This window comes from Typopeltis vanoorti, chromosome 5, assembly GCF_054136105.1.
Source record: "Typopeltis vanoorti isolate ZY-2024b chromosome 5, IOZ_Tvanoo_1.0, whole genome shotgun sequence".
Classification (NCBI taxonomy): Eukaryota; Metazoa; Arthropoda; class Arachnida; order Uropygi; family Thelyphonidae; genus Typopeltis; species Typopeltis vanoorti.
In genome coordinates, this window is record NC_143553.1 from 14,474,375 (window position 1) to 14,495,730 (window position 21,356).

At 37.1% G+C, this 21,356-nt stretch overlaps 1 protein-coding gene across 4 annotated transcripts in view; it reads right to left on the reverse strand.

Annotated features, from left to right (window-relative positions):
* The window catches only part of LOC150106232 (voltage-dependent calcium channel subunit alpha-2/delta-3-like), a 2,133,114-nt gene that overhangs the window by 1,024,762 nt on the left and 1,086,996 nt on the right, over positions 1-21,356 (reverse strand). For all 4 annotated transcript variants that reach the window (XM_090393048.1, XM_090393049.1, XM_090393047.1 and 1 more), the window contains one exon: positions 12,154-12,215. In XM_090393048.1, the coding sequence (XP_090249174.1) occupies positions 12,154-12,215 (62 nt within the window). The remainder of the gene's footprint in view (positions 1-12,153; positions 12,216-21,356) is intronic.

The following is a 21,356-nucleotide window of genomic DNA, read 5'->3' on the forward strand; positions in this document are numbered from 1 at the left end:
GGGTATATATATTATGTTAAAGATACCAAGCAATTTTATAAGCTAGGTTTTTCAGTCCTTTTTCCCAAGTAAGCAAACAGACAAGTAAGTCAAGTTTGCGGCTGCACATAGTGCAACACTAGGCAACTTGTGGTAAAGGTGGAGCAAGGTCTGATCACTTTCCTTAGAATTTTCCCCTAATGCAAAGCACATTTCCTTGTGGAAATGTATGATGCTATGCATTAAAGTAATAGTCACTACCCATACCGGTTTCGACCTTTATTGAGGTCTCGTCAGTGGGGGCCAGACTTAAAAATTGCCAAGGGTGAAGTAATACAGAGCTTATTAGTATTTTACCTATACAAGTTACCATAAGGTGCGTTGACCTCATTAAATAAAAATCTCAGGATGAGAGTAATATGTAGAAAGTTTTTTACCTTGGGTATATATATTATGTTAAAGATACGAAGCAATTTTATAAGCTAGGTTTTTTAATCCTTTTTCCCAAGTAAGCAAACAGACAAGTAAGTCAAGTTTGCGGCTGCATATAGTGCAACACTAGGCAACTTGTGGTTACTTATAAGCTCTGTATTACCTTCACCCTTGGCAATTTTTAAGTCTGGCTCCCACCGATGAGACCTCAATAAAGGTCGAAACTGGTATGAGTAGTGACTATTACTTTAATGCATAGCATCATGCATTTCCGAAAGGAAATGTGCTTTGCATTAGGGGAAAATTCTAAGGAAAGTGATCAGAACTTGCTCCACCTTTACCATGAGTTGCACTACTTGCAGCCGCAAACTTGACTTACTTGTCTGTTTGCTTACTTGGGAAAAAGGATTAAAAAACCTAGCTTATAAAATCGCTTGGTATCTTTAACATAACTGACCTAAATAGGGTTCACACCAACCATGGTAGGTGTGGAGCTTCCTTTTTACTTGGAGAATAAGACCAAACTCATCTTGTGACTGTGGTGAGGATAACCAAACTATACAGCATATCACATTTGAGTGTCCTGACAGAGCCTACACGTGACCTGTAACAGACTTAACAATAATTTCTACAGATGCTGTTGATTGGCTGTCAAACTTAGACATTCAATTTTAATTTTATGATTATTTCTATATTTTTATATGTATATATGACTACAGTGTCACTTCACACTATTATATTCTTTTATATATCTTTTATGCATTTTATTGTCTCGTATGTCCTTTTTTTTGTGTGTATGTAGCATATGCATTGCATGTATTCTTCTTAGCCAGATGCTAAATAATAATAGTCCCTTAGTAACTGTATAAATTCCATTTCCATTTCGCTATGTGCCCTTTCCTCCTTCCAATCTATATTACTATAGTTGAAGTCTCCCGTGATAATTGCTCTGCTTGCACTCATGCTGATTTTCTCATGCATGTTCATTATTATTATTATTATTATTATTATTCCTGATACCTCCAAGGAGTCCGAAGACTCATCGCGGGAGGATACCTACAACTGTCTCAACCACTACAACCGAACCTCTACTACGAATCACTGCCATCTACCGCCCACCTCCACCACTACCACAACTAGTATTTTTTGTCTGTAAATTGCGTGTGTTCTGAAGGGCCGATTTGTCTGTATGCGGGATGAAAAACCCGAGTTTCTGGGAGAAAAAACCCTGCTACCTCCATATGAGATCAGCTAACTCACCTTCGACTGAAATCGTCCAGATAAAGATTCCTCCCGTCGCGACGAGAATCGAACTTAGGCCTATTCCAATCGAAGGGTGCAATGTACAATCGTTCTTCCAATTGCGCTACGGAGGCGCTTAATGTTGTCCACATCTTCTGAACTCTGAAGTGTATAGCAGCAACCAACAATATATTTTGTCCTATTGGCCTCTATCTCACACAAGACAGTCTGATATCAACCGTTTCCCTCAGATCTACAATCTTCCTTAACTTCTATTGTTGTTTGAAGTTCTGCTATCATTAATAATACCCCCCTCCTCCTCCCTTATTTCTTCCAACTTCTCTGGAAAAAAAAAAAATCCATTACATTCTATTCCTGTAACTACATCATTCTCTAACAACCAGGTCTCACAGCAGTCAATAATTTTTGGCAAGTTAAGCTGACTGCTAAAAACTAACAGAAATAAAGTCCTTTTATTTCTGTTACTTAGGCATTTATGCACATGCATTTCAACATCCCCTTAGGCCCACAGTTACCTTTATATATGTCATTACCTGCCTATTCAGATTTTCAAAACCTGAGAAAATGTATCCAGCTCTTCATAATCATTCCTGCACTCATCTCCTAGGGGTGGCTATTTTGGCAGTCATTCCTGAACTCACACTCATTTGTCCCAGAGGGTTGTTAAACACATGCTTGATTGCTCCCTTCAATATCTAGTTTCCCTTGTTTTGTGTCTCCAACTTCTCACTGAACAACAGTTTCTCCAAACACTTAACTCGAAAACCATTTAAGTGCAGTCTATCAGGCATATACAGGTCCTTAGGTCCATCAAATTCACTGCACACATCTATAAACTGCACTCCATGTCTCCTGCACCATCTTCTCATTGGCTCACCCACTTTATACTCTTCATATATCTGATCAACAAGAACTGTCTTTTGCCTCCTCCATAATATCTTGTTTTTCAACACTGATTGTTTGATTTCACTGTTCATTCATTTCACGTCTACTCTACTCTACTTATTCACTTAAGTACAAAAATTGACACAAGCAATATATGTATGAGTGGCTATCAAAAAGAAACCGGACTAGTCTAATAAAATCTTTACAACTTACCCAATTTAAATTTAGACAACTCTCTTCAAAATAGTCCCCTTCTGAATTCATGCAGTGATCCCACCGCTTTTGCCATGCTGCGAACACTTCCTGAAAGTCTATTTGTTGAAGTGCATCAAGCACCGCTTGCAATTCATCTTGGATCGCCTTAACAGTGTTCAACTGCTGCCCCTTCAGCATCAATTTCCTTTTTGGAAACAAAAAGATATCACAAGGGGTCAAATCTGGCAAGTAAGGAGGATGTGGGAAGACTGGCATGCTGTTGACTGCCAAAAAATCTCGCATTGTTAAGATTCTATGGGAGGGAGCATTATTGTGAACAGTTGCAGCTTCACCACAGTTCCGGTCTTTTATGATGAACATCTTCTCTCAACCCCCCTTAAAACATTGCAGTAGAATTCTGCATTGACCATCTGAGAGAAATTCTCAGTGCACAGTCCCCTTAATGTTGAAAAAGACGATTAACATTCTCTTTGCTGTACTCCTGACTTGCCTTGCCTTCTTCAGTTGGGGAATGCAGACTCTTCTATTGTGACAATTGTTGTTTTTTCTTGAATAATAGCTGTAAACCAAAGTTTTGTCCAATGTGATGATCCTTGAGATGAAGGTTGGGTAATCAATGGTCTTTTGAAAAGGTCTTGAGAGACGTTTACGATGTGCTCCTTCTGGTCAGAAGTCAAAAGACAGGTAACGAACTTGGCAGTGACGCGATTGCATATTCAAATCTCTCGTGATGAGCACTTGGGCTACTCCATGTGAAGTCCCAACTGTGTCAGCAACTCAATGGATGATGATGCCTCAATCTGCATGGATGATCTGTCAAATATTTTCGACATTTTCATGGATTGTGCTGGTGGAGAATCGTCCCAGCATCTGGTTATACTCCAAGGTGGTTCTGCCCTTCTTAAAACGCGAGTTCTACTCAAAACACTGAGTTCGGTTCATGGCTTCATTTTCATATACCTTATGAAGTAATTCAAAGGTCTCTGTTGCAGATCTCCCTAGTTTTTCACAAAGTTTTACATTTGCTTTTGTTCTAATTTTACATTCATGGTGAAATCGCAGAACGGCACAAACATATGATAAGAATAATGCGTGCTACATTATTCTTATCATATGTTATCCAGTGAGCATTCCACTGAATGAGCTCAATGCCACATGGCAGGCTGACTCAACAATGGCTATGCCACTGACACCTGGTGATGTGAGACTGTAACTCGGTCTGTTGCCGAGTATCTGGTATAATCTGGTTTCTTTTTGATAGCACCTCTTATAATTACATACATTGCTTGTGTCAAATACTGCCTTATTAATTTTTATGTTCTGCCATCATGTTTCTCCCCAGTTCATCCACGCAACATTTTTCTATCAGTTGACTATGGAGCTTCTTCCCATAATCACCATCTTCACATATATTACTTTTTGGCAGTAACTTTTCTTGTTTCACGACTTCCCAAGCAAGAACCTCATGATATTGTTCTCACAAACCAGAAATAGAGTTAATTCCTCATAGATAACCACATCCTGTGAGGATATCACCAAACCCAGCAGTCTAAAATGTTCAGTTTCTTCCATCACATACTGCTTATTATAGTTGTTTCTCAGAAATCCAACAAATTCACTCTTTTTATTCCCAAATACTATCTCCTTATTCCAATATACAGAACAATTTACATTTCCTAGCATATAGTAGCATCCTATTAAATATACTATTCAGTTAATCTCAACTTCACACCAAGCAAATTCAAAATCATCAAATGTGCAACCATTGCAACCCCCCCCTCTTTTCACTTTCTGGAAAATTACATATCCTTCCATTTCTATTACCAACAGTACATCATCCTCAGAAAAGCAAAAGCAAATAACAAACTCAGCTTTGTTACTCCTTACATTAGCATGCAATCATAACATTCCCACTGTTTTGGAGGCCATCCCACCAATGTCATAACTCTAGATGTTATACTACACCATCTTTTTGGTCTGTCTACTCTCATTTCCCTGATCCTGACTCTTATTACCATTATCTCTGCCTCATCCCTAGCATTATGCATTCCATTAATTTTGTCCTACTGTAATCACATCTTCAACCTTGTCCATATTCCTCCTGTTATTCTACAACCTATTCATTGTGCTATCTTGCTTCATATTATCCCTTTGATCACTGGCTACACCAACTTGATCTTGATTCTGTGTCTGCTCAGCAAAAAATCGTTTCTTAATGTTTGTCACCAAACCATTGAATGCAATTCATCAACCTTAAACTATTCCAACTTCCCTTCAAATTAAAACACTCCTTACTAATGTAAGGAGTGTTCACTTAACTTTTCTCTCACAACTCAAGCATCTTGCCATTCATTATCACTTCTCTCCTTCTCAACTCATCATCATATCTGGGCAACATGCTAATCACTTCCCCAACAACGGTATTACTATTATTATATTATTATCACCAGATCTCTGTGGAATCAAAATATTCATTGCTAGAGATACTCAACTCTTACAAAGCCCATCAAATCATGTTTTAAACTCATTCAGTGCATTCACATTTACCACACTGTCAGACAGTGAATTCCATTCACCAACCACTTTCCATGAAAAGAACCTGCTCCTTATATGCTTGTTCACACTTTCCTTATTCAGTTTCCAAGGATGGCCTGGTTCTACCTCCTTCTCCCATTCTATGAAAAATTTCTTCCAAATTATTCATTATGAAGAATTTATGGAGACAAAAACATATGTTGGAGTAATTACTTTTCTTATCATTAAGAAAGTAACACTTGATATTTTGACCTCTGCATCAATGTCATCATTAGGAAAACATAGTTATGCACAAGATATAAGTTACATGACAGTAGAGAAAAGTAAGATAAATCTAAATGCTTTGTTAATCATTTACCCTAACCTGACTCCTGGTGAAAAAGAAAAAAAAAAAAAAAAAGAAAAAAGAAATAAAAATTTATATACAAATATAAATTAATTACTAAAATAAAATAAATTTCGTATACATATAATAAGTATAGTCTGCCCACAGTATAGAGAGCTGTTGCTGGAATGCTGCCAAGAAGAGTCCATTCATGTTGAAGGGGAGAATGAAATAAGGTGATGTACGAATTGGTCACCAACACGCGAATTTACGTGCTTTATAGATAAAATTTTCCAACTGTTATACAAGCAAAATAGTTACCACTTTAAAAACTGCAATGATTATAAAAGAGACGTTGACGTGTAGTAATAAACAACCCATCCCACAAAACGGATTGATTACCTTATAATGGGAATGGATTCTCCTTCTTTTCACATGCGCAGAAGTGTCAAGGGTCTCAAATCTGTGGGTATACTATATAATAATATACAAATACTAAATTCTTAATCATATACTCTCCCATTCACAAAAGTTTTGCAAGTTGCATTACCTTAATCTGTTTTCATATCTCACACCCAAAGAACAGGTTATCATCTTAGTCATTTTTCTCTGGACCCTTTCCAATGTATGCTCATCACCATGAAAACCAAGAGACCAAATCTGTGACCAATAATCTTTATGAGTCCCAATTCAGACCTTATACAATGCAATCATAACATCTTTATTTCTGTCTTCTGCATTATTGCCATAATGTAATGTGATGACTTCACAACTTTTGCAATGTGACTTCTAAACTTCAGATCCTTGTCCCCACTAATCCCACTCCTTCTCCTCAACCTCCTCCACAGTTTCCGCACCAAGGGCATACTTTACATCCCACTGTTGCCTAACAAATTTCAAAACTTTACACTTTGCAAGAGTGAATTGATGATTCTATACATTTGCCCATGATATAATTTATTTATGCCTTCCTGTAACTCCAAATGATCCACTCGATTCATCATCACTCATCAGCATGTTGCGACATCTGCAAACAGTTGTATATATCCAGTTAAACCCATTCTAATATCATTAAAAGTTAAATAACAGTATCCCCAGAACAGACCTCTGTGGCACACCACTAGTGACTTTCTGCTTCTGAGATATCTGCACTCCCATACATGACTTGCTGTTACTTATTTGACAGCCCATCGAACTCACTAATTTAGCATCCAGTCCCTACTATAATTTAGTTGGGAGTGGATGTACTAAATTATAGTAGGGAGTGGATATACTAAATCTTCCTTGTCCAAAACATTCATTAATTTGTTATGGTATATAAATAAATTAGTAAAACATGACCTCCCTTTATCTCATGTTCACAAGCACAAAGAACACCACTGTTATCAACCCATATCCATATCATAGCACTTGTTCAACCTCATTAACACATTAACTACAACTTCAGATATATAGATTGGCTTATAGTTTTTATCCTAAGCCTTATCACCACCTTTGTGAAGTTGAACAATTTTACCTTCCTTCCATTCCTTCAAGACTTATGCTGTTGCAAGACTGTTAAACAGGTAAGTCAATGCTGATTCTAACTCCTGGAACATTCCCTTAAGACGTGTGGTAATATGTCATCAACTCCTACTGCAGCTTGAGAGCTTACTTAACTCCTCATATATAGCTTACTGTCATCCTACCTTTATCTTTTACTTCCAACAACAGCATTATCAAATCCCCTCTCCACACTCCTTTATTTTCACCATTTAAGTCATTTGTGCCAACAACTATCACTAATTCTGATGCCCATTCTCCTGTGTACTTAATATTTTACTCCATGGTTCTGGTGTAAAATATATTCTTAACTTCTCCAGGACTACAGGATGGAATCTCTGTAAAACCTATAAAACAACATAAATAAAATAATAATAATAATATGGAATTCATAGAAAATTGAAGTTCAGAGGTTTTTGTGTTCTTAAATGGAAGGATTTTATAAAGTATAGGTAACCCTCATATAATGCGGTACTTATACAATGCAGTCTACAAATTGTAGTATCGCTAGTTGAACGCGGTTCTTATACAACGCAATTTCGATATAAGACGGTCTAAAAACTGTAGTAACCCTTTATCTTTTCATATACTTTTCAATGCAAGACTTAAAAATCAAATTTTATCTTTGTTAAATTTGCGTCTGCCCATATCACGCATGTAGTTATATGTAGCGAATTTATATTAGGGGAAATACCCTTTAACACACATGTACATCAATTGTTTACCGTATAAAATGTTTATTATTATTACCCCAAGACCTCATGGAGTCAAAGACTCATCTGGGAGGTCCTTTTATCACACACACATCTCATCATACCTTGCCTTAAACACACTCAAATTCCTTGCAGACACCACACTCTCAGGCAAGGCATTCCAATCCTTCACAACTCTGCATGAAAAAAACCTGCCTCTCACACCCTCTTTATACAGTTTCCAGGGATGACCTCTGGTTCTCCCCTGATCTCCCACTATTCTCTGTAGAACTTCTCCACCATTAATCTTATAACAACCCCTTACTAACTTGTAGGTCTCTATCATATCTCCCCTCTTCCTTCTCTCCACCAGACCCTGCAAATTACATCTTCTCAATCTTTCCTCATACTCAACATTCCAGAGATCAGAAACTACCTTAGTCAGTCACCTTTGGACCCTTTCCAACATCTCTTCATCCTTCTGAAAACCCGGTGACCAAATCTGGGCACAATAGTCCATGTGTGGCCTAATCAAAGCCTTATACAATGGAACAAGAATCTCCCTACTTCTACATGTCAGTGTCCTCCGCATCATTCCCAGAAGTCTTTGTGTTGCCTTCACAATTTTCGCGATGTGTCCCCTAAATTTTAGATCCTTATCCATTATCACCCCCAGATCTCTTATTTCCTCTACCTCCAACAATACATTCTCACCAAGCATAAATTCTGCATCCCATCTTTGTTTTCCAAATTTTAAAACCTTACATTTTGCAACATTGAACTCACATCCCCATTTGCTTGCTCAATCACTCAATTTATTCAAGTCTTCTTGCAAGGCCAGAACATCTTCACTACTCTTTATGGCTTGTCCCAACTTTGCATCATCTGCAAACAACTCAATATCTCCATCCAAATCTTCGCCAATATCATTAATATACAAGTTAAATAGTAATGGCCCTAAAACAGACCCCTGAGGCACTCCACTAGTGACTTTCCTTTTCCTGGATATTGCACCCCCATACACAACTTGTTGATACCTATCAGATAGCCAGTCTCCAATCCAATGCACTAATCTAATATCCAATCCCCATCTGCTCTAGTTTGACTGTCAACTTATCATGAGATATTCTATCAAAATCCTTTGCAAATCCAAGTATATTACTGTGTATCCTTCTCCTCTGTCCAAGGAAGCAGTCACTTTATTGTAATAAGTAAGTAGATTAATAAAACATGACCTCCCTTTAGCAAATACATGCTGTCTATCAAAGATAGTACCATTGTTGTCAACCCAACTCTGGATCCTAGTTCTCACAAGCTTCTCCAACAACTTAACCACAACACCTGACACACAGATAGGCCTATAGTTTGATGCTTGAGTTCAATCACCTCCTTTACGAAGTGGCACAATCTTGCCCTCATTTCTTTCTTTGGCTACTCTCACCAACCAAGTCACCCTCCTTGCCTAGTCTTTGTAGACGTCATAAAATTGGTTATTTCCACTTCTCTTATGCCGCCTCCACAATGCCCTTTTTCTCTGTATCATATGCTTAATCTCTTTATTCATCCATCTCACACCTACCTTATTTAACCTACTCACCTTTGGAATTCATTTAAACATTCCATCTACTAGATAGTTTCTGAAAAACCCTCAAGCTGCATTGATCTCTTTTCCAGCTAACTCCTCATTCCACACTACATCTGCATGCTGCCTCCTGAGCTCTTCATATCACGCCCCTTGTAGTTCCACATATACCTTTTTCTCACAGGGGTCCTCGCACTGCTGGTAACCACCCAGGTAATCACCTCATGGTCACTCTCACCAATTGGTGGATGATTTGACACCTCATTTATCCTCTTATGAGATGACCAAATCCAAGACCCTTAATCCTCATGTGCCCTCTGTTACATACTGTCTGAGGTAGTTATCCCTCAAATACTCAAGAAACTAATTTTCTTTACTTCCAGTTGCTATCTCATCATTCCAGTCTATATTGCCATTATTAATATCACCCATAATGATCACCCTTTTCTTATTTGCTTGGCTAATTTGACTATACATTTCACTATCACCACCATCCACATTACCTGGTCTATAACAACATCCCACCAAGTATTTGATTCCATTCACTTCTATCTCACACCATACTGCCTCAAAACCACTGGCACCATTTCCGTCTTGCATCTCTGTTTTGTATCGACATAACTCTTTCTCTATCATCAATAGCACTCTACCTCCCTTTTTACCCCTTCTATCCTCACAAAACACATCATACCCTTCCATCTCTGTTCCTCTCAGGTTGTCATCCTCTTCCAACCATGTCTCGCTTATTCTGAAAATCTTTGGGTGAACACACACAATTAGTGCAACCATTTCAACTGCCTTGTTTCTTATACTTCTAGCATTTGTATACAAACACAACAGCTCATTTCTGGATCTGCAGCTCCCGAAATGATCCACTGATACCACTCACTCGATGTGATCTCTCCATGCTCGACTGGGGCCATTTCCCTTTCTGCTTCTTTATTTTAGAACCCTTTTCATTTCCAACTGTTTCCTCTTGATCCTTGGTCATCCCATTCCTTTCCTGCTTACACATGCTCTCACCTCCTCTTGGAGCATCCACCTTTCTCACGCTGTGTACTGTGTTTTTCTCACACTGTGCGCGTTCCTGGCAGAAAACAAAGAAAATTCGAAGAAAAATCCAGATAATTAATGAGACAATTGGATATTTGTTTAGCTCCATATTGTTGAAAATTGTCTTTGTTTTCTGCCAGGAAAGCACATTAAAAATCATAAGTGTGTTAATCTCAAGATGAGCACTTTGTTTCTTGGTGAGTTACATACAATATGTAATGCTTTTTTTTTTTTCATGTAAAAAAATTTATTTTTTATAGTAATGGCGATATGGTTGAAAATGAAATTAGTGAATTAATTGACGGGGAAATAGATTTAAAGGAGGAGGAACTAGTACAGTTAATAGATGATGTCGAACCAAATGGTGGGGATAGTTCTGCCTAAGATTCTGATTGCGATGAATCCATTAAAGAATTCAGTTTAAAGAAATTAGCATAAGGATTGAACTTGGCAAGAAAGTTATTTTATGGATAATGATCTCTCAATGGAGTGCTCCAGAAATTTCACAAGACAATTGGATATTTGTTTAGCTCCATATTATGAACTTAATAAAAAATTTCACCATAATGGTAAGCAAGGTCTTATTACTGACTTCTTGATAACTAAATCAGCTTAAGTATGCAAGGAGAATTATATAATGATGTCCAAGAGATTTCTAGTGATGACGACGTTCGGCCACTCATAAATAAAGAACATCTATGAAATGTTAGTTTTGAAGATAGTGATGATGATTAAAATATACACGTTATTTTATTTTGTCTAAAACATTTATGCATTACATAAAAAAAAAACGATTTCGGAACCTAACCCCACTTTTTCTACGTAATCTGAGTCTCGCATTACACGGCATTTCTATGGAACTTAACATCCATGTTATACGAGGGTTACCTGTATGCAAATTCTAAGAATCCTGAATTTTTTTGTGAATTGATGGAAGAGACTCTGTAGCTCAGTTAGCTTAGACAGACCTGGATTCAAATCCTGTCTATGATGTGAGAAGTGTTTTCAATCAAATAATGACATACAGGTAGAGGGTTTTTTTTTTTTTTTTCCCTCTTGGAAACTTGAATTTTTTGCTCCTCAGAACAGGCAAATTGGCCAAAAGAACAATTGGAGAATAAGGACTAACCAGCCCATTCTGTCAGATCATCATCATCAAATACTTGACATATACCCTCTAAGGATATACAGGATCTTATGATAGTACTACACAAAAAAAGTTACATTCATTACAAGCTTCCTATCAACAATTTTCTTCCAGATTAGCCTGTTATCTGTCAACATTCCAATATTATCAGATCTTATATTTCTGTCTTCTGAGGCACTTTTTACCATGAAGAAGACTTGTTTAGCTAATCTTTCCTCTCTCATTCTGTTTAAGTGGCCATACCACCTGAACTAATCTCAGGTAGTATGGCCATTGTAATGTGTTAGCAGAGCCAATCTCATTCTGTCAGATTTGGTTTCAAATACCTGCACGGTGAAGTGTGGGTCTACACATGAGCATAAAATTTTTTGCACAGTTTCACACATGTGAAGGCAACTTATTAGATAGAAAAGAATTCTTCTTGAAAGATTGGTTTTTCATTTAGTAAAAAAAAATTTCATCATAATTCAAATATTTTAAAAAATATTATATTCATACTTACGAGAAAGGAGTATCTTCAATTGGACCATAATAATAAGAATTGTTCCTTGTAACTACACGTTTCTGCAAATAAATTTAAAGGAGGACCATTAAGGGACTGTGATGTGGCAATTATTTATAATAAATAACTATTATTTATATAAATATAATTATGATTAATTTATATTAATAAAAAAGATGTTATGTAAAAAAGTATAAAGAGAAGGGTGGAGAGAAGTTGCATGAGAAACATAAAACTGAAACCTGGAAAATGACTAGCATAGTAAGAAAAAGAAAGTAAACTGGAATACAAGAAGAGATTAGCTCTGGGACCCAAGAAAAATCTTAGACTTCTTTCATTATGTGGCCAATGAGAAGAGAAATGATTTGGATGAATGGCACTGTTTGATAAAAATGAGAGTCACATGACTAATGCAGATAACATACTTGAGTTGTATAATGATCACTTTATTAGGGTATTTAATCCTGGATAATTAGATTTTATTACTTAAGGGATGGGAAGGGATCAAGTCTGAGACATGCAGGAGGAGAATATGTTTAGAATACTAAATACTTTGGATGTCAATACAGCATTGGGACTAGATAAGACTGTTGCGTGTTTTAAACGAATGTGTTAAGGAACTGACATTTCCACTGACCTAGCATTTCAGTGCTAGCCTGTCTATAGGAAAGATGAAGAAGAAGTGGAGGAAGGGTAAGATTGTGTCATTTCATAAGTATGGTAGTAGAGTAGAATGGAGGTGTCAAATTATAGAAGAAATACAAACAAGTTTGTATTTCTTACAAATGTTTTTGGAGAAATTAATGAGATATTGTGTACATTATTCGATAGATCAGGGGAATGTTATCTGTGAAGGTGGTCAGCAAGGTTTTGTTAAGGGGCATTCTTGTTTCAGTAATTTGCTTGCCTTTTATAATAAAATAACATGAACTGTTGATGAAGGAAAGGCATATACTGTTTTTTATTTATTTTTTTAATTCATAACAGCATATTTGACAGGATACCACATGATAAGCTGACACTTAAGTTATAGTATATGGGTTTAGATATTAGGTTAGTGAACTGGATTGGAGACTGGCTGTCAGATATAATCCATAGAGTTGTGTATAAGGGAATAGTGTCATGGAAGCACAAGGTCATAAGTAGGGTTCAATACTCAGACTTCTTCTCTTTAAACTTTATCTCAGTAACATTGTCGGTGGATTGCAGGGTGGGGGTATTCAGTTGTTTTCAGATAATCTGAAGTTGGATGGGTTATTAGTAATAGTGGTGATGTGGTGGCTGTTCAGAAGAATTTGATTAAGCTGGATAGATGAACAAATGAATGAGGATGTAAGTTTAATGCACATACATGTAGGGTCTTTGAATTTGGGATTCACCAATAAGAGACACTTTCACCGATTGCTGAAAGTACATTACAGAAAGTGAAGGAATCAAAGGATCTTGAGTGAAGATTGATAGAAATTTGAAGTTTAGGGAACATGCTGTATAGGTTATGATGGTAGCATGAAATGACTACTGTAATGTTGAGGAAAATGGCCAGCAGAGATTGAAGAGTAATGATTCCATTGTGTAAAGCTATGATCAGACCACATCTAAATTACTGTGCACAGATCTAACTACCCCTACCTCTGAGTCATTGCTGAGAGGTAGGGGTAGTTATAAGATTAATACTGGGAGATCTTCGTATGGCAGCACAAGAGAAAGGAGCAAAGGCTATCCCTGGAGGTTGCAAATGGGAGTGATGAGGAACAGGATGAGAAGTGGCTTTTTTGATGGAGGGTGGCTAGATTGTGGAATCATTGTCTGATACACACTGTTAATCTCATGTTTATTTATTTATTTAATTTATTTATTTGTCAGTGCTTCCTCCTCTATCAACTGCCATTGGGTAATTAATTTTAATCTTGTAAGCTGTCTGCAGTTTATTTATAAGATTGACAAACACTACATGAAAAAAGTATAAGCTGATCTATTAGATGCATCTGAAGTCTCATTATCCTTAATTCCAGTATGGCTATGAATCCAGCAGAACTGAATTTAAAAATTAATGATCTTTATTTCGTAAAGCAGTTGTAGAATCTCACAAAGCATTGAATGGGGATTGTACAAAGGAGAAAAGTAGTGGTTACTTTTATGTGCACAGGCTCAAGTTGAATGACATGCAAATCTGATATATAATTACTGCAGGCAAGTAGGATTTGATTAGATATAATAATGTCAGGTAACACAACAGCACAAAGAGCAAATGTTTCAGTTGCTGAAGTGAAGTATTTATAGGTAACAATTCAGAATTTGCTGCTCTGTGCATGTTAAATAATTGCAGGTAAATAATAGATTATAAGACATCCTTAGTTAACATAGAGGTTGCAGGATAGCATGCAAATCTGCCATTTAGGCATACTCTTTTGTTCAGTGCTGGTAGCTTTTTCAACATTTATGCCAACAACTTGCAGATCTTTCACTTGCATGACAAAGGAGTACATGGCAGTCTGTCATATGTAATGTTGAGCTTCCCAATGTAGAGAAAAAAGACTAGCCTGTATAGGATGTTCTGGAAAATACTATTTTTAGAGAATCGTTAAGAGACAACTCTTTTGCACTAAGTGACAGAGCAGGTTCATTTACTTCAACTTAAAGACGTGCATAACGTGTGAAAAGCACCTACTGGTGCTTTTCACACATTATGCAAAGGAGAGTACACTTCATTTCATTGAAATGTACTCTCCTTTGCATAACTGTAAACTTGGGACCCATAATCAAGATTTGATCAAATGCACGATAAAAGTGAAGAAAGTAAAACGGATCCACATCCCCCCATTCTATATGGGATAGAGTGTAAAGGACATTCAATGTTCCTTGCACTTTTCCCAAGTTTATGAATGTGAGCTTACTGTCAAAAATGAGTCATATGAACTTGGCTTCTGCTGCTATTGGAATAACAGTTTGTCCCATCTTAACTCCTGGTTTAGGTGAAGTGTATGTGTTTTTGGTAGAATTGTACACAGACACTTTTTCCTATTGAAAACTTGAAACCAAGCCCAAGAAGATATATGATCAATGATTTTGTTTTTTCCAGTAGCCCTCATATTACAAGAATGCCAGTATATTGCAAAGTCATCTACATATAAAGCATTGCCTACAGTGGGTGGAAGTTGTTCATTGACTGAGTTCACTTTGACAGAATTTAAAACAGAGCCTTTGGGGAACACCCTCTTCTTGGTAAAATGGCTGGGGATAAGGCACAGCCCACTCAAACTTGAAAGACTTCGCTAGTGAGAAAGTTTTGAAAAAAACAGGAGGACATCCCTTGAGACCAAGATTAGAGAGAGCTTTTAATATCCTATATCTCCAGGGTGTGCTATAAGCTTATAATATGGCAAAGAATACTAAAACTGGACTAAAATGTTGCAGAAATGTTTTTAAATGAACCAAACATGTCCAACATTGAACGATGTCCATGAACACCATGTTGTGTGTTTGGAAAGAAGATTGTTTCTTTCTATATACCAGAAAATTCTTGGATATAATTTTCTCCAATATCGTATTTACTCGAATATAACTCACAACATGTTTTTTTTCCCAAAATTAAAGCTAAAAAATCATGGTGCAAGCTATATGCAGGGATATTCAGAAACTAAAGTTTTCAGGAAAAAATTGAAAATGGGTATGACTTACCAAAAATTTCCTATTCGCTATCACTACTTCCAGCCTTGAGAGTGACTTCCTTGTGTGCAAAATCATAGTCATCTACCCAAATAGCGTCATCTTCTTTCCTATTATTTCAAGCAAAACTCACCAGTAATTTTCAAGACTATTATTATTATCCAGGCCTCCATGAAATCAAGAGACTCATTGTGGAAGGTCATTCCTAGGAAACACAAAATCTAGTATACCAGCTTGAACTCACTGACCATTCTTGCTCTCACCACTCTATCAGGCAATGCATTCCACAGTTCAACCACCCTCCATGCAAAGAAACCACTCCTCACCCTCTTGCTCACAGCTTCCTTTCATAACTTCCAGGGATGGCTCCTTGTCATCGCACCTTCCCACTGTTCCACCAAGCGAAAGAACTCCCTGGTGTAACCACCTCTCAACAATTTAAAAGTCTCAATCACATCACATCTCCTCCTCCTTCTATCTACCAAACTCTGCAGTCCATATTCCCTCAGCTGATCCTCATAACTAACATTGTACAGCCTTGAAACCATCTTTGTTATCCGCCTCTGAATACTTTCCACAGTTAATTTATCCCCTTCAAATCCTGAGGACCAAATTTGAGAACAGTAGTCTAAGTGTGGTTTGATCAGAGTCTTATACAATTGAACGATAAGTCTTTTATCTCTGCAGGTCAGCATCCTTCTCAGTATTGCAGCAATCCTCTGGGTTACCTTCACTACCTTTGCATTATACTCCCTGAATTTCAGTTTTCTATCAATCATCACCCCCATATCTCTTGACTCCCCTACGTCTTCCAGTACAGTTTCTCAAATCGACTATGCAGCCTGCCATCGAGGTATCCCAAACCTTAAGACTTTAATTTTGCTGCATTGAACCAATACCGCCATTCATTTGCCCATCTGTCTAGTTTATTGAAATCATCTTGCAGGGCTGCCACATCTGAACTATTATTAATAACCCTTCCTACCTGCACATCATTCTTGTACCGGCAAGCCCAACTGCCTAAACATCTCCTGCTCCCCACACTCTGTGCTCCTTGGCTTGTAGCAACACCCCTCTAAACATCCTGTCTTGCCCACCTCTACCTCACACCATATGCTTTCAAAAGCATTAGTGTCACTGCAGGCCCGGTTTGTGCCAAGTGTGCAATATACACAGGCACCTAAAAGATGTCAAAATATATGAGATAAGAGTTTAAACGAACAACGGGTGGTACAGACCGGTACATATAATTATGAATGTACGTTGTCTTCTGTTCGGGCCCCTCTGAAATTGTATTCTGGACCCGATTGTATCTTTAATTTTAAATTTTTATTAAAATTTTTTTTTAATAAAATTTTTATTTTTTATTAAAATTTATGAATACATACCTATAATAGTTCTTTATTTTTTGATGTATCATAAATCAACTTATGATTAATTGTTGAGTTCTGTGTAAAAAAAATTTGTATAAGCAGGACTAATCCATAGGTAACATTATATTGTAAAGCGGTTTTCATTTGTTTTTCATTTCCTGTTCGTTTTATTCACACTTTATTCAAAACAAAACTTTTTTGGAAAGGCGCCGAACATTAATCGCACACACAAGAAAAATACTAGGCACCAGTGCTGTGTCACTGCCTTCCAAAGCCTCCACTATTAGAGGACATAAGTCATCACTTATCATAAGCAGTACTCCACCACTGTGTTTTTCCTTCCTATCCTGCCCAAAAATGCTGTGCCCTGCTACCTCTATTCATGTTATTATATCATCTTCCATCAATCTCGTCTCAGATATCCCAATAATCTTTGGCCAAGCTAATGCAATCAGCACCACCAATTCATCTCCTTTATTCCAGATACTCCTGCCATTACTATAAAGCATAAAAATGTCACTGCTTCTATACCTATCATTATCCCTTCCAGACTCCACTGGACTCTGTGTTACCTGATATCGTCCATCTTCCTCCAAGTTCCGATTGCCACAAGAGGCCACCCCTGCTACCATCCACCCTGTGAATTCTAGTTTCCCTGCATTGACACACCGACTAATTCAGAAAAAAGCAATCTCTCACATGCCTACATCCTTCCTCATTCAAATGGAAGCAGTCTCTCACATACAGTTCCTTTCTGTTCTCAAATGCCCTCCAAGCATTCACACATTCCACTCCTCTCTTCTGATACATTCTGGCTATTATGCTATTCGTTATTTCCGCTCTTGTGCTCAGCTCATCACCATCGTACATCGTCATCACGCACACAATCTTTCCTCTCTGTGTTTTCTTTTGTACAACCTCAGGCAAGAATCTCAGATCTCTCACCACCCAATTTACATTGTCTCTCAAGTCATTTGTGCAACTGGAGACACATAATGAGCAATCCTTCATGAATGACTAATGAGAAGCGAAAGCAGAGCGTGAAGCAATTTAGGCCAGTAGAGATAGAGCAGCTACATGGTGGTAAGATATTAACAATAGATCGTGTGACCCAATGACAAAGGCATCATCATCATACGTATCAAGGATTTAGGCCTAGTATGGCCTGTTCCGGCCTTAGAAGTCATCGTTGAATCGTTTAAGAGGATGTCCTGGTTTTCTTTTTCCTAATGGCTTGTACTTTAAGGTTTGTTTTGGTAATCTTTCTGTTTTCATTCTTTGAACGTGTTCCATCCATCTATGTTTATATTTTTTAATTTTTTCAATTACTGGTTCTTCGTTTAATTCTTTCATAATGTCTTCGTTTCTTTTGTGATCAAATAGGGTATACTTTGCAGTTTTTCTCATAAACTTCATTTCTGCTGTTATTAATCTTTGTTTGTCTTTTTGTTTTATTGTCCAGATTTCGCTTCCATACATTAAGACCGGTAGGGCTAATGTATTGTATACTTTTAGCCTGGTTTGTTTTTGAACTAGGTTTGGTTTAAATATAGAGTTAATTACTCCTGTTATTTTTAAATATTTTGCAATTTTTATGTTTATATCTTTTTCATTTTCATAAGTGATCATACATCCTTGTTCTAAGATCTTGTTATCTAATACTATTTTAGTTCTTGCTGGATCTTGTCCTTTAAAGGCCATAGTTTTTGATTTTTCCGTTGATATTATCATACCATAATCTTTGGATATCTCATTTAGATTTAAAATAGCTTTCTGTAAGTTACAAAGGCAAGTTGTTAAGTTGAATTGTTAAGTTGAAATTAGCATTTCAACTTAACAATTGTTAAGTTGAAATGCTAATTGTCTTCAAATGATTTCCATAGTATCTGAAACTGCCATAACAGCATTCACTATATACGTGGGTTGTTCAATAAGTAATAAGACTAATTTTACTGTGGTGAAACCACTCAACAGAATATTAATTTCTGTGGAATAAAGAAATGTTGCTGTCTGTATTAACAAAAGAGGTTGATAGATGGCGTATATGGGCTGATGTGCCAGAGTGTCACGTGTTTCGGAGCACCTCATAGGTGCTCCGAAATGCAAGTTTGTTTCGGAGCACCTACGAGGTGTGACCAGTCTTCGAAATGGAAGCATCCTTGGAACAGCGTTATGTGATTAAATTTTGTGTGCATTTGCAAAAATCGGCATTGGACACTTTTAACATGATACGCGAAGCTTTCCACGATGAAGCAATGTCGAGGGCAAGTGTTTTACGCTGGCATAAAACTTTTAAGGAAGGAAGGCAAAATGAGGAAGATCTTGAACGTGAGGGAAGACCTTCAACATCCATCACAGAGACAATGATCAACACAGCAGCAATTATCATCAAGCACGTTAAAAAGTCCATTGTTGAAGAATGGCTTCTTATTGCATAACGATAATGCAAGGCCACATATTGCTGGTTGTGTAGTGTACGTTTTGCAGAAGAACAACACAGATATCCTACCACACCCTCCATACAGTCCTGTTCTCACACCGTGCGATTTCTAGCTGTTTCCTCAGCTCAAGAAACCACTAAGAGGCCACCATTTCGAAAGCAAAAAGCAGGTGTAAAAGCTGCAGAGGTGGTTTTGAAAGAACTTTCACAAAATGGACTCTCACGTGTTTAAGAAGTGGATGCAACGTTGGGACAAATGCATCACGTCTCACAGTAGTTACTTCGAAAAAGACCATGTAAATGATAACGAGTAAAGGTAATCTGTTTTCTGTATAATAAATATAGTCTTATTACTTACTGAACAGCCTACGTATTTCTTAGTATTAACACATTCATGATGGGGTGTTGTTTTGCCCATTTATTGTTCCATCGGAACTTCTCATTACCATTTGTGTATTACTGCCGTGTCGTGCAGGCAGGCTCAACTCACAAAAAGTTACAACACTTTGTTTGAATTTTATTGCTGCTTGTTTGCATGCCTGTTCTGTATCGAGCTGGAAGCAGACTCGCACACACTTTATTTGGCATGTTTCAATTCATGGTAGAATTTTATTTGAAGTTAGCCTTTGTGATCTGAATTAATGACATTGAAAATTTCAAATGCAATCAAACAAACACTTATTTCATATAACTGAAAAATTGGATTTAGATACTGCGTTCACCAGTGCAACATATGGTGTTGAGTCTATACAACATAGTTTCTGTGAGAGGGAGAGGGGTCATGTGATTCATTAGTTAGTGATATTTTTATCCCAGTTGTCTCTAATTGCATTATTTGTTGAGAAATATACACAGATTGAAATGTCTCTGTCCCTTATTCAGTGACAGTAAAACTACTTGTTTTATTGTGTCTGCAGTATAATTGCTGTTGGGGAGGAGTGGGTTACTATTGCCCTGACATGGACTTGTTTAAACTTTTTTTCGTATGGGAAACTTTTACATAACATGGGTCGGAATCAAATGCATAACGATGGAAGACAAGAGGAAGGATAAGTTTTCATTATTTAGTTATTTCATTTTATTTATTTATATCTAGTGTACTTAAATGTTCTGTATGAAATTGTTTGTACTTATTTAGCATTTATTTTTTTTAATTGTTTGTACCTATTTAGCGTTTATTTTTTGACACTAATCCGTGACACTATTTTAAATAATGGCGACAGTGGCAGTTAAAATTACAAATGGTGTATTGCCAATTCCCCTTAATTTAAGGACTTCATTTTGCACGATATCATACAGGATTTTGCAGCATGCAGGACTTGCGGAATGTATGTGACCCGGCGATTGTATATGTGGCAGGAGAAAGAAGGGGGAAAACGTATATGCGCAAAATGCAGGCAATGGGAGGAACTTGGTGATTTAGAAATGCCCATAACTGATCTCGTTGAGACTATAACTGACCTCGTTGAGTCAGAGAAGGGAGATTCTCCACGTAGAGAGATGACGGATATGACAGAGGGCGAGAGAAGTAAGAATAAAATAATAAGAGTGAGGAGTATGGAAAGGTTGAATGATTCTGAAGTTTTAGGAGATAGTCTCAATTGGAAGGATGAATTGCAAACAAGAATGGCTGACTTACAGAGAGAGATAGATGAGCTGGAAGAGCAAGTGGAATGTCTGGGGAATGAGATGAGAAGTGTGAAAGATGAAATTAAGCAAATGGA